General features: G+C 36.8%; 1 protein-coding gene across 3 annotated transcripts in view; it reads right to left on the reverse strand.

Annotated features, from left to right (window-relative positions):
* satb2 (SATB homeobox 2) overlaps positions 1-14,073 on the reverse strand; it is a 73,129-nt gene that overhangs the window by 12,679 nt on the left and 46,377 nt on the right. For 2 of the 3 annotated variants that reach the window (XM_056465503.1, XM_056465502.1), the window contains exons 9-15: positions 13,794-13,896; positions 12,657-12,698; positions 11,975-12,552; positions 9,777-9,989; positions 7,936-8,022; positions 6,945-7,091; positions 2,171-2,365 (exon numbers count right to left, since the gene is read on the reverse strand). In XM_056465503.1, the coding sequence (XP_056321478.1) occupies positions 2,171-2,365; positions 6,945-7,091; positions 7,936-8,022; positions 9,777-9,989; positions 11,975-12,552; positions 12,657-12,698; positions 13,794-13,896 (1,365 nt within the window). The remainder of the gene's footprint in view (positions 1-2,170; positions 2,366-6,944; positions 7,092-7,935; positions 8,023-9,776; positions 9,990-11,974; positions 12,553-12,656; positions 12,699-13,793; positions 13,897-14,073) is intronic. The other variant, XM_056465505.1, reaches the window with a different exon arrangement.

A 14,073-nucleotide genomic window follows, 5' to 3' on the forward strand; every position in this document is an offset into this window, starting at 1 on the left:
AGTTTTACATTTTTTAAAAAACGTTTTAAGGTCAAAATTATTAGCCCCTTTAAGCTATATATATTTTTTCGATAGTCTACAGAACAAACCATCGTTATACTATAACTTGCCTAATTACCCTAACCTGCCTGGTTAACCTAGTTAAGCCTTTAAATGTCACTTTAAGCTGTATAGAAGTGTCTTGAAAAATATTTAGTAAAATATTATTTACTGTCATCATGGCAAAGATAAATCAGATAAATATAAAAGATAAATCAGTTATTAGAAATTATTTATTAAAACTATTATGCTTAGAAAAGTGTTTTCTAAGCATATCTTTTCTCCGTTAAATAGAAATCGGGGAAAACAATCAACAGGGGGCTAATAATTCATAGGGGGCTAATAATTCTTACTTCGACTGTATATGCACAAAGATAATATTGTAAAGCTTCCTATAGGAAATATTACTTTAAATGAGAGATTTGTAAGGGGTGTACTTATATATGCTGAGCACTGTACATGCTGAAAATAAATAGCAATAAAAAAGGTATCTGGTACAGCTTTTTTACTAAATTCACTGTTTATCCTCAACAAATGTATGTTTTTATGATGAGTGTTGTGCAAGGATTCATGGCCAGAGTGTGGAGTTACTAAAGAGACTTACTGTATTGAACTCCCTTGAGTCATTATGTGCGTGTGTGTATGTGCATATGTATGTGTGTGTGTGTTCCTTCTCTTCCCGTAATTATTAATATCAGGGCTGTGGTGGCACTGTCTGTCAGGGTGTGTCCTAATGGGGCATTTCCTTCTGCGCCCAAAACACATAAATGAGTATATTTACACACACACACATGCTGCCAACAGTCTGTTTATTCCACTGACATAAAAGAGAAAGCGAGCAACAGAGAAAGACACGTAATGGGCTGAGACAGTAACAGAGAATTCACTCTGTCTCCATTTGTTAGTGCTTAATCTTAATACGGCCGCTCAACTTAAGTTAATAAATGTTAATAAACAGCGATCATTGTGAGTGGATTAAACGTCAATGCTTTACTGGCAGGGTGAGAAAGAAGAGTAGGTTGAAAGAAGGTGGAAAGCATTGATCCAAGGGTTTGTAGATTTATGTGTGCATGTATTTACATATAAGTATTAGTGTGTGTGTGTCTAATACTGAAGTGTGTGTCCACAGTCTATTCTGTAATGACCCTGGCTGGCATAGGGGAAAGTCCATTTAATCAGTAGCGTGTTATTTGGAATTCTGTGCGTGCGTGTGTGTGTGTTTGTGATTAAAGAGGTTGGGGTGTGCTGGGTTATTAGATGTTGGCAGGAATGCTGCATGAATGATGCTGATATTAAAATTGAAGCCTCAAAGAAGCATACAATGAATACACATTCATGTGATCTAAAGAGAAAACACTTCCCTTCCACTGTTATCTAAAATCTTATACATATTTGAGGTAAATTTATCATACTTTTTTATTTTATTCCACAGATCTTTTCTGTTAAGGTTAAACAGGCTATTTTAAAGAGGTAGTAATCTCAAACACTGAATTTAAAAAGGTTTTAATAGATTTACTAACAGCTTGAGCCAAACCTCATTCGCTGTTAACAAAACTATTGACAGGATTTACACAAAATGAAACCAATTGCATTGAAAAGGTGTGGACGTCATATTTTCAGCTGACCTGATCATGCACTTGTACTTACTAACAAGTATTGTATTTACTAAGGTTTTGCATGATTTCTACTGTTATTTCTTATTTATTTATTTTCCACCACAAATTAGTGTCTTAGTCTATTTTCTAAGTCCTCTGTGTTCTTAACTTTGCACAACGTCACTCGCTGATCACACTTCCACTATGTTAGAACGAAAAATATTTCAGAATTATGAATATCTCTGGCATTTACTCTTGCTCTTCTGTGTTTGGACTTTCAGCAGTGAAAATTAAACTGAACTGAACTTCAACTCTGAAAACTGGACTGACACAGTTTACATTTACTAGAACTTCTATGTTAAGCTGCTTTGACACAATCTACATTGTAAAAGCGCTATAGAAATGAACATGAATTGAATTGAATTTACAGTATATCTGGACACAAGAAGGAACATTTCATGTCTTGTCATTTGACCATCCTGCAGCACAAATTTCCCATTCAGCTGCTGTGTTTTGATGTTGTTTATAAAACTCACCTGAGGGTCAGTGGGCAGGTGTAGTACAGTGTGCAGCCGTTCGCTGTGGTGATGACGGGACTCCTCCTCATATACCATATCCCTGTCTGTCTGTGGAAGGCTTAGAAACCTCCGGATAGTGCACAGGTTCTCCCAGAGCGTCCTGTTCTCTGGGCTGGGACTCTCTTTCCAGCGAAGCAGCTCACACAGCCATCCCTTAAAAAAAGGAGGATTTATTACATATTTTGCCCAAAGTACTCATCTCATATGCATGCTTTTTGAAACCCTAGGTACACCTTTGGAATAGTTTTTCAAGTTCTTATTACTTCCATTTATTTATTAGCACCAATACACAGATACATAGGAAATTAAATGTCAAAATAGTGTATACTGTATAGTGTGATTATGTGTGATTATACTGTATAATACTGTGATTATGACAAATATTGTAGTAGGATTTTGAATTAAAACAGCTACAGTAATTTTCTTATACTTGTTTGCATATGCTTTGACTTATATTTTATATTTTTAAGCACATAACTGAAAAAAACACGTTGAAACCTAACCATTTTGTCAATCCCAAATAGAAATCTGATTTATGGCAATCTATCTAAATATATGACACATATATGACATATATCACATATATGACATACAAGTTCATGACTTCACAAATATAAAAACATGTCATACATGTACATAAATGCTTAATATTGCAAAATTATTGCAATATTTTTTCCCAACCAATACAAAATCCAGACATGTACATTTATGATCACATATATTAGCTATATTTATATGTATATATGTGTATATACAGTTGTACTCAGAATTATTAGCCCCCCTTTGATTTATTTTTTTCCTTTTTTAAATATTTCCCAAATGATGGGAAAATATTGAAGGAAATTTGAAATTTCCCAAATAAAGAAAATTTTCACAGTATGTCTAATAATATTTTTTCTTCTGAAGAAAGTTTTATTTGTTTTATTTCAGCAAGAATAAAAGCAGTTTAAAATTTTTTTAAAACCATTTTAAGGTCAAAATTATTAGCCCCTTTGAGCTATATTTTTTCTGATAGTCTACAGAACAAACCATCGTTATACAATAACTTGCCTAATTACCCTAACCTGCCTAGTTAACCTAATTAACCTAGTTACGCCTTTATATGTCACTTTAAGCTGTATAGAAGTGTCTTGAAAAATATCTAGTCAAAGATTATTTACTGTCATCATGGCAAAGATAAAATAAATCAGTTATTAGATATGAGTTATTAAAATTATTATGTTTATAAATGTGTTGAAGAAATCTTCTCTCCGTTAAACAGAAATTGGGGAAATAAAAGACTTCAGCTGTATATATATGTTCATATATGGTCATATATGAGATTTCTGTTTGGGATATAAACAATATAAAATATAATGGGTAGAAAACTTTGAATGCAAAACAACTGATTTTTGAAATACAGACTCAAAAATGATCACTAGATCTAGTCATCTATCTATAACATTGCAATCACAAGCCCATTCAAAATAAATCCTGCTTCCATATGGCATTAGTGTTAATACAAATATGAGTTTGCAATATGTAAACCTAACCTGAATGGAGTCTCAAATTGTCACTGGGAAACTCTGACTACCTAGATAGCGCTGTGAATGTTTATGTGACTGATAACTAAAAGGACACTACATTTTATTCAAAATTAAGCACACTCAAAACACCAAGCCTTGCATAGGATTTTTCTATAGGAATAAGAAAGAATAAACCTTGCAATTTAGAATTTGAAAACCTTGAAATAGAAAATTTCTGATAGGGCAATAAAAAACATTTAGTGTGACTTATTAACTATAGTGTGTCTATAGACGATCTATAGGGACTGTCTTCTCTTTTATAGGCATTTATTTAACATACATAAAATTTTGACGAGGACAGGATATTATGTGCGCAATGGGATGTTTAACGACAACTCACCCCCTTGTTCATGCTATCATTTTGAAGTTTACTTCACAGTAAATAAGTACCAGCACAAAGCATCACAAGTGCACTGAGAGAGCTGAGAGTGTGTGAAAGCGAGAGTGAAATGCTTGGAGATTAGGAAGATTTGATTATCTCTGCTAGACTGGGCCAGTCTTTGACACCAGCTGTTGTGTGCAGTCAAGCTCTTCCAGCACACATTGTTAATGACCTGCGCATCTCTGTCTCTCTGTGGTTCTCCCTCAGCTCCTCCTGGCCAGCTGCAGCAGATGGACGCGTTCGGCCGTGACCCCCCCCACCCGACCCCAGACCTGCGAGACCTGACCGCATCTGTCACACACACATTCGTTCATTCATACACACACCGCCAGAGCAGCACTTCGCTGACACATCTCACACACGCAAACATGCGAAGACGTCCCGAACACATGCCACTAGATGATGTGGTCACACCTGCAAATCCAGGCCGCAATAATGCGGAGATTCTCAGCAAAGCAAGAAGCAGATACCGAAGCTCTCTCAGGCTATTACATGGTAAGAATTAGGCGCAGCTGGGAGCGGGATCATATTTGACTAAATCAATTATCTCTCTTTGATCTAAATGAGACAGAGACAAACAAATGGGCCAGTAGCTGTAAAAACAATCTTTATCAACACTGAAATGAATGGCATGCATTTTTAGCTTGTGTTAAGTGAAGCCATTGTTGTAATTTTTTTCACTGTAAAAAAAACGCCAGGACATTTTGGCTCAACTTTCAACCCAATTACTTCACTTGACTTGATTTAAGCTGAGTAAACTCAAAAATGTCCTGAAGTTTGTTGCCTTAAAATTTTAAGTTGCGACAGCTTTTTTTTTTTACAGTGTAACCTGTCAATATATATGTACTATATTTTATATTAAATAAATATGAATTTGATGACAAATACAGTAATATTGGGGGTGGCATGGTGGCTCAGTGGTTAGCACTGTCATCTCACAGCAAGAAGGTTGCTGGTTCGAGTTCCGGCTGGACTAGTTGGTATTTCAGTGTGGAGTTTGCATCTTCCCCCACAGTCCAAATACATGCGCTATAGGTAAATTGAATGAACTAAATTAGCAGTAGTGTATGAGTGTGTGTGTGCAAAAGTAAGCATGTATGGGTGTTTCACAGTACTGGGTTGCGGCTGGAAGGGCATCTGCCATGTAAAAAAATGTGCTGGATAAGTTGGTGGTTCATTACACTGTGGCAATCTGCTTTAAAGCCACGATTCATGAGCGGATCGCTCGTATGTCAGCTTATAGACATAACCAGCTGATCGACGTGACTTTAAAATGCTCCAGTGTCCCTGTCTCTGTGGTTACACTCAATAAACAGCGGTGAGTTCAGTGAACTGATGACCTTCACGGCCAATCACAGTCATTTCTGTTGAGCACGTGAACACAAAGGTAAATCAACGCTGTTTAAGGACGTGCTCAGTTGCGCTCAAATGTTAGGGGGAAATGGACGTTTTTAAAACTTCAGTATCGATTGGTACCAAATTCCAGTATCGTGACAACCATATAAGGGACTAAGCTGAAGGAAATCGAATAAATGAATGATACAGTAATATCACAGACTTCTAATATTGTGAAATATTATTCCAATTTAAGATTCAGGAATCATTTTAGTATACTGGTTTTGTGCTTAACATATCTTATTATTATATTTTTATATTTTTATTGATACATTTTTTCAGTATTCTTTGATCAATTAAAAACGGGGAAAAATATTTATTAGAAAGAGAAATATAGCACAAATCATATTTTGTAATTAAATTAATCTACTTTATTAAAAATCTCCATGGATGATTTTAAACAGTAGTCTGTGTGTTTTATATATAGACGCACAACACCAGAACAAAAGAAAAAACAAAAAAGCACAATTATATTCCTGTTATGCGCTGTTCATAATTACTGTAATTACTGTCAGCATGGGAATATTTGTTTGTCAAGGCATCAAAAACATAGATTTCATTACTTCTATGATATCGATTCATAATGTTCTGCATGCTTTAAATATCTATCTGGGAACAAGTGTCAATGTAAAAAAAGAGTATGAGGACAGTAATCAGATTAATCTATGGATCACTGAATGCACGTCCGTATCACAACATAAGCTATGACTCATGGGACGGGAGAGAGACTGACAAAGGCACAGAAAAAAGTAAGATCCTTTAGAAGGATTGGAATGGCAAGTAAGTGATGGAAATAAATGCAAGACATTTATCTGTAGATGTTTTTGTTTATCAGCTGGAGAGACGCGCCAGAATCAGATATACAGTAGCATAGAGGCACACCATGACTTCCCCTGCAACGCTGACTAGGAAAAGACATTTACATTCATTACAGAATAAATTGGTGTCTCAAATATATTTAGATATATTTAGTAATTTCAGTTCTCTTGTACAATAAAAAACTGGTATGTAACAAGGAAACAACACTGTATTTATTTGATGTTTACTGTAACGTTTTGGGACTGTGATCAGTGTCACTTTTTTAATGGTCCATTAGTTGAATTTAAGTTACATTGCATCTACATGACAACTAATTTTCATTTGATTATAAGTAGACTGTTAGGTTGGGGTTAGGGTTGGGGTTAGGATTAGTGTAAGTTGGCATGTTCTTACAAAGTTTCTTATGGTCAGTTAAATGTCTGTTTTGCAGCAGTATCAACAGATATTAAGTCGACAGTCTACTAATACTCAAATGGACCATCAAAATAAAGTGTTACCCTGTGTTCTTTGAAAGGATGGGAACGTGACAGGTTTATAAACAATACCTAGAAATAATTGAAAAGCTTCATACCTGGCTCTTGTTGGCTGCCACCTTGGCAAAAAGTGCTTGAGACACTTTGGCCCGTTTCATCTCCTGCTGGATTTCGTCATAGATGGTTGAGGTGATGTTAACCAGTGGCTCCAGTTTCACAGGAAGGTCAGGGTTAGGAGTCTTGCACTGTGAAGGTCCAGCGGTCGAAGGTAAATGTAACAAACAAAGACAAACTGGTTAGATAAATATTCATAATGCTACAGAGATTACAATATGAGATATCAGTCATGGATCATATTGCAGACTCTTGTTTGTACCTGTAACATACTATGGCTTTAGCAGATAAACCATTAAAGTATCTATCTGTTAGTAAACTCTTTGTAGTACGTGTTTGAAGACCGGAATATTGATTTTAGAGTGGTGTGTTTTCCTATTTAGTGTTTGAAGTTACTCTGCAGGCACAGGCAAGTAATCTCACATTCCCCAGTAAAAACGATTGCAAGATAAACATATACAGACATAATAGTAATGATAATACACAACCGCATTCCTAAAGACCAAAGAAAGAAAACTTTGTTCTCATATCAGAAGGATTTTTTATTATCTGCATACGTAGGTTCATTCATAATGGTTCTGAGGCTGAAAGCAGGCGCATTCATACGCTTCATACAAGCATTTTAGAAAGTCCACGCACCAGGTTCCAGGTCATTTAATATAAACATGCCATGACAGGAGCAAAGCCATGCTTTCCTGCTTTTGTCATTTTAGATAATCAAAGGCAAAAGCATGTGGACCTGAAGGTTTAATGTGTGTGTAGAGATGTAATCTCTAACAAATATGGATTTAGTTGAAAATCCCTAATAAAAAAAAGCATGAATTTGACATTCTGTAGTAGCTCGACTTATTAAACATTTATTAGCAAATTGGGAAAAGTGTCATGGCTACAAATAATTACTACTCAGATCTCAAAGGTTTCTTATGAGGAACACTCTACATGAAGAAATGAAGTCAGTGCACATGTAATCCTCACCGAGTTTGTGATTTTGGTCTTATTCTTCCAAATAGATGCCCAAGCATCAGGGGTTAACTGTTCATCGATGCTGCGCTCCCACACCTTCTGCGTTGAAAGGTATGGTGAGAAGTTAGCAATAAAAAGGTAGCATACAGACTTGAGATATTCTGACTCTTAGAGGGTTTTAAAGACAGTATGGTTGTTGCAAAACTATTAAATATTCACGCATCAAACATTTAAAGACAAAATATCATTTTAAGGCTGGAACACACTACTGGAATTTTCCATAGATTTGTACCCTTATTTGCAATGTGGATGAGTCTTCAAATTTTTGGTATACAGAGTTGAAATTTTTTTCATAAAAGATCACATCTGTATCTTCCTACTTCTATATTATATCAAAAACCAAAAAACTGTATTTGAGGTGAGTAGTGCTTCCTCTACAATTCATAGTAGTCACAAAACAGTAGAGGAAAAATGCTATAAAGATTATTAAATGTCCATCATTGTGGACACTCATGTGCCTCATAAGGCCACAGGAAAAGATCTATGAATATGAGAGTAAGTGAAGTGACCAACTGATGCCATAATTCACTAAACACATTTGTACAATATAAAATACTTTTTAATAACAGTGAATGGTGAAAAGTATGAGTACAAACATTGTACTTAGTATACAGCAGTGGTGTAGTCCTAAAAAAATAGGTGGTGTACTATTATCCACCCAATCCAAATTTTAAAAGGAGGCAAAGAAACTACGAAAGTCAATGTATCTTTGATTCATTTGATTTTTTTATATATATATATATATATATATATATATATATATACACACAGCTGTGGTTTGCTGACTAACTAAAAAACGAGTGCAGGAGCAGGATTCTGCTGCCGTTTTTATATCAAATCTAAAGGGGACTGAGGCGATCTTTCAGTAATGTACAGGTAATCGCAAAAGTGTTAGGGGGAAGGCTAAAGTGTCGCCCATGCTGTTTTTAATTTTACTTGAACGTTTCAGCAAGACATCATTCAGCTGATTTGTTGTGATCTTCGAAAAACTCAAATACTCAATGTACAAAAATTTGTGAAGTCTAATCACCAAAACAAGCGAGTATACTGAGAGTATGATCCTCAGAAGTCATAATACCCAAACAGCTCGTGGAAAAAAGTAGGCATACTGAGTACACGTGCGTATAGCAAGGACTACACCACTGGTATACAGTATATGTTTTTCCTTGATTACATACATTCTGAGGATATTAAACATTTGATATTGTCTTATTAAAGCTGAGCACTGTTACCAGTCTGGAAATACTGTCACCAAATTGAGCAACTTTTCTTATTGTCGCTGCAACTTTTATTTAAAGACACACAGCTATTTTGGTGATATTCAAATATATTTGGCTTTTTGTCTTATTGTTTTAATAGGTAATGTACAGCCTAGCAACAAAATGCACATTTTTGTGTTTGCCGAGCTCTAAATGCTGTGAAATTTTGATATTTTCAGTAATGCGCCTTTTTTTCTAATTATTTATAAAGTAGGGATGCATGTGATATGTTGTATTTTATAATACGAGCAGAGTATTCCAGCCTTTGCTAAACTCAGTTCTTGCAAAACCGAGCTTCGTAACATCCTGATTCAGATTACTAAGAAAACAGCAAACTGTGAGCCAAACCAAACAAGTAAACAGATCTCATGAATTCAGACAGAAACAAAAGCAATCTCACAGGCGTACAGATAAACAATTGAGAAGCAGACACAACAAAAGCTTTCAGGTATTTCTACACCCAGTTAAACTTACAAACATAGATGCACTAGGGAAAATGGATGTCTACAGGGACTAAGGTGGGAAATAGGGTACCTGAGAAAGGCGGACGGCCCCAGGGCTGGGGTTTGTGGTTGGAGGCAGACTCACAGGAGGGTTCATACTGCGTTCTCGCTCTTCCTGGTAAATGCGGTCCCTCTCACTCTCAGGTAAGTTCAGGAAGTTTTGCATCGCTTTGAGGTTTACCAGCAAGGACTGAGAGGCTGAGCGCGGGTCTTCTTCTTTTCGCAATATCTCTGATAACAGGCCCTGGTGAACACACATAAACACATAAGTAAGTGCAGATGATGGCTCTGTTTTATTTTTTCTGTTACCTCACCTGCAGCATGTAAGCCTCCACCCACTCTCTAATCGACTGTGCACTATGTTGGATGTAATTGAACATAATTTGGACCTGCAGTAACTCTGTGAATTCACCAGGTGTGTTTGCTGCTGAGAGGGTGTATGTGAGGATTCAGTCTCTGGATACCAGGCATTCATGCTGACAGGATCAAACCGACACACTGACTCTGACACCTTGTATTTAGTTCAGTGCCAAATTAAAATTATTTAGTCCTGAGTTGTATATGATTTGGTCTGTTCATGGGATAATGACTAGGCCAAAGCAATAAACCTATAAAATATATGACAAATATTTTGTTCGAGAGATATATTAAATTTTTTTGCTGATACTAATTTCTGATACATTTATTTGCATGACAAACTGAACTGAATTATATAGTAATACAGTATGACACAGAAAATCATCTTATCTATTTATTTTTGCTGTTAATAATTTATTAATTTATGTTGTATTATTTTTAACAAAATGTCATAACAATCTTACAACTGACTGCACGTTTGCAATAATCTCAATGCAGAGACCCACATTTTTGCCTTTCATATTAAAAATGTAAAATTAATAAAATTCAAAATAATTTTCCAGGCACCTCCTTCTTTATATTTCTGCAAAATAGGTCAGCTCTTCTGGCATATGGGGTACCTTGGAACTCTCAACAATCTATTTACCCATTACATAAATTAATCCATCCTTTTGATGAATCTCCCTCCTCTGCTTCAGTTACCCATCTCTTTCTTCTTGAGCATTCATACAAACCTCTAGCTATTACAACTGCTTAGGCTAAGGACCTTAATGAGGATGTACAAGTTTTATTTTCAGATCAGGTATGGGAGATGTTTAAATTGTCTTCTAAAAATCCTAATCACCAAATGATTAATTGGAAATTGCTGTATAGGTTCTAGTTGACTTCAAATAAACGTTTTAATATGAATCTCTCATCTTCTTCTAACAGTAATCTGTATTCACAACGATCTTTAGGCACTTTTTTTTACATTTTCTTTTTGGGAATGTCCCTCTCTCTCACCTTTCTGGACTCAGCTCTCACAGGATCTATCATATTTGTTGGGACCTGAGATTTTGACTCCACTCCATTTTTTTCATTAATGACTTTTGGGACCTCACTTTGTCCGTTCAACAAAGATGTCTTCTGTTAACTGCTCACACAGCAGCAAAAAAATATTGCTGGTCAATCGCTGGAATCCTTCTCACACAATGGACAGATGAACGTGTACTGTATTTGTTAAACATTCTCTCGATGGAACTCTCAACTTCTCGTATACATTGTGCTAATGCGAAAACAGTCAGTATGTGGCATTAAGCTTTTGATGTTGTGTCATCCTTTTTAAAATCTTTGTAAATTTTCTTTGAAAAAATTATTTTATTGATTTGTTTATTTTTACTTATTCAGCTTTTGAAGTCTACCAGGGGTGGGATGGGCGAGAGTGGGTTTTAAATTTGCACTTGTTTTTTTATTTTTACTTTTTCATTTTGTATTGTTTCCTGAAACACTCAAAAACAGTTGTTAACAAAATAAATTAAAAATAATGTTCTTTGTAAAAATAAAATAGTCAATGTTACTTTTAACTACAATTCTGTGGATAAATTTTTTTTTTGCTTGCTTAAGCAACAACAATTAAACTAATGTTGACTAACAAGTCAGTCCTATTTAAATACATTTAATTTATGTTTGTTACTTTGCCCAGGTTTTTTTATTTACTTAATAGACATATAAAATGTGCATTATAATTATTAAATTTTTTCTTCTACAATTAAATTTGATCTTGTCAGTAAAATGATTATAGCGTTTAAAGAATTGTAGTTTGTCATAATGTCCCAAATTCTACTTTTCCAGAATGTAAATACAATATTCTCCACAATAAGGTTTGAACTATACCTGTGTACGGTTGAAGGCAACTCGAGCAAACACTGCCTGGGAGACACTGGCCCTTTTCAGCTCATCTCGCACGAGTTGGTAGATATCAGAGGACACTTCTGCAGCCGAGGGGTTGGAGCCGGGCTCTCCAGGGCCCCCAGACTTGCTAGGCCGTGGGATGGGTGGGTGATTAAGAAACTGCTGGTTAAGAGCCTGTGGGTGCTGATGCAGGAGGCGGCTGACGGCCAGCTGCTGGTTGATAAGATGAGCCATGGCCAACTGCTGCCGGACCAGCTGTGGACTGAGCTGGGGTGAGAGAAGTCCTCCTGGTGCCAAAAGAGGCTGCAGGGCAGCAGGAGGAGGTGGAGGAGGCACCTGTGCCCTTAGTGGAGGACTGTGATGGAGCTGCCCAAGAGATGATGGTGGTTGTGGCTGCCCTTGAGATGGAGGCTGAGACTGGGCTGAATTCTGAGGTTCCCCCGAGTTGCCTTTCACCAGAGAGCCAGCGCTGTTCAATGGGCCGAGTTGTCCCAGTGCTGTAAGGTGAGGAGGTGGACGCTGGGCTAATACACAGAAGTCTGCGAGGTTGTCCCGTTCAACTGTAGAGGGATAAAGAAGTGTATGAGGCACCAGAACAAACTCTCTACTGCTTTAGTTAAGAAATCAAAGTCAGTCCTTTACCCAAAGATACATCAGAGCTTACCCTTGATTTCCGAGCCCTCCCGTCCTTGCCACAAATAATCGCCTAAAACAGACACGAGGAACTCATGGTAAGTGACAAAAGCATTCATTAACTCAATCATGCTCACGATGAAACAATAATGTTCTTTCATGAATAGACAGTTTTACAACTCTGGCTTACAACTGTATGACTGACACGTGAGTCACCCAATGGAGTGCCTCCACACTGGCACACACATCTGGCAATGCGGGCTGAGTGTTTAGCTCTGGGAGGCAAACAGCAGAACTAATGGAGGGGGCTCGGTGTAACTCAACACCACTTACTCTGTCAGCATACCGAGGATCGCTTTATTCTTTGCTGGCGCTCTCTCTCTCTCTGCACTTGGGGTTTAGTCCCTACTTTGATCTGTCCTGCTGTGTAATTATTTCACTTTTTGAAGGGGCAACGAGAGGAGGAAAATTGTCACAGACATTTGGATGCTAAGAGGCTTAAACAGCGGAGCTGTGGGATGACTCCCTATAGGACCTGCCGTTAGAGGACCCCCTGCAGCATTTTTGGGGAAGGAACAGTGGTTTCCATTAGGCGGCAAGGAGGATTAGGTTACTCCATCATGTGTAAAAAGAGCCATTAAGATACAATGTATACAATGCAGCAAATACCTCAAGACTTTATGACCCTGAACACCTTACTACAGGTTAGAAACCTGCATTCTCTGACCCCATATATGCCTACTTCCACACACAGTAGACAACAAAAACTGTGTGTAAACATTACGTCTGATTTTTTACAGTAAGTGTAAAGGGCCTTGATGACCCTTCTTCTGGAGATTCTGAAGTGTGCATACACTGGACACTTTACTAACCCATAAGTATTTGGCAGTCAATGTAAATGGAACTGTAGGCCACATGACAATGACAAACTTGGCAGACAGATGTAGTGGATGTATCTGGAATTCATTCATACTACCCATATTCATACTTTGTACTGCATACTTTTTAAAAGTTTTAAAGTCAGTTCTTCATACTCACACTTTATGCAACGTTGGATGCAACTATGACTAGTCAATTAAGCATTTAAGCATTTTATAGGTCATAGTAAGAAAAAGAACTGAACGTAGATCATATTTTGGTTGGACAGTCAAAAGAACATGAGTCTTACCTTTAATTTTTTTGTACTTCTTGTACCAGCGACCAAACTCTTGGCACTTGGCAGTTGAGACATTAGCATAGTAGGAACTATTGACTATCGAGGAGATCATACTCTGGAAAAAGTTACAGAAACAAAAGAGGTCAGTAAAAAGGAAAACGTGAATAACGACCGAAGATAACGGAAATAAGCACACATGGTCAGGATCTTAAAATTGCAATGATAAATGGCCTATAAAACACATTGCTGCGGAAAGCCACCCAGGCAAAGCGGATAGCGAACGCCGCGACAA

This window comes from Danio aesculapii, chromosome 9 (genome assembly GCF_903798145.1).
Source record: "Danio aesculapii chromosome 9, fDanAes4.1, whole genome shotgun sequence".
NCBI lineage: Eukaryota > Metazoa > Chordata > Actinopteri > Cypriniformes > Danionidae > Danio > Danio aesculapii.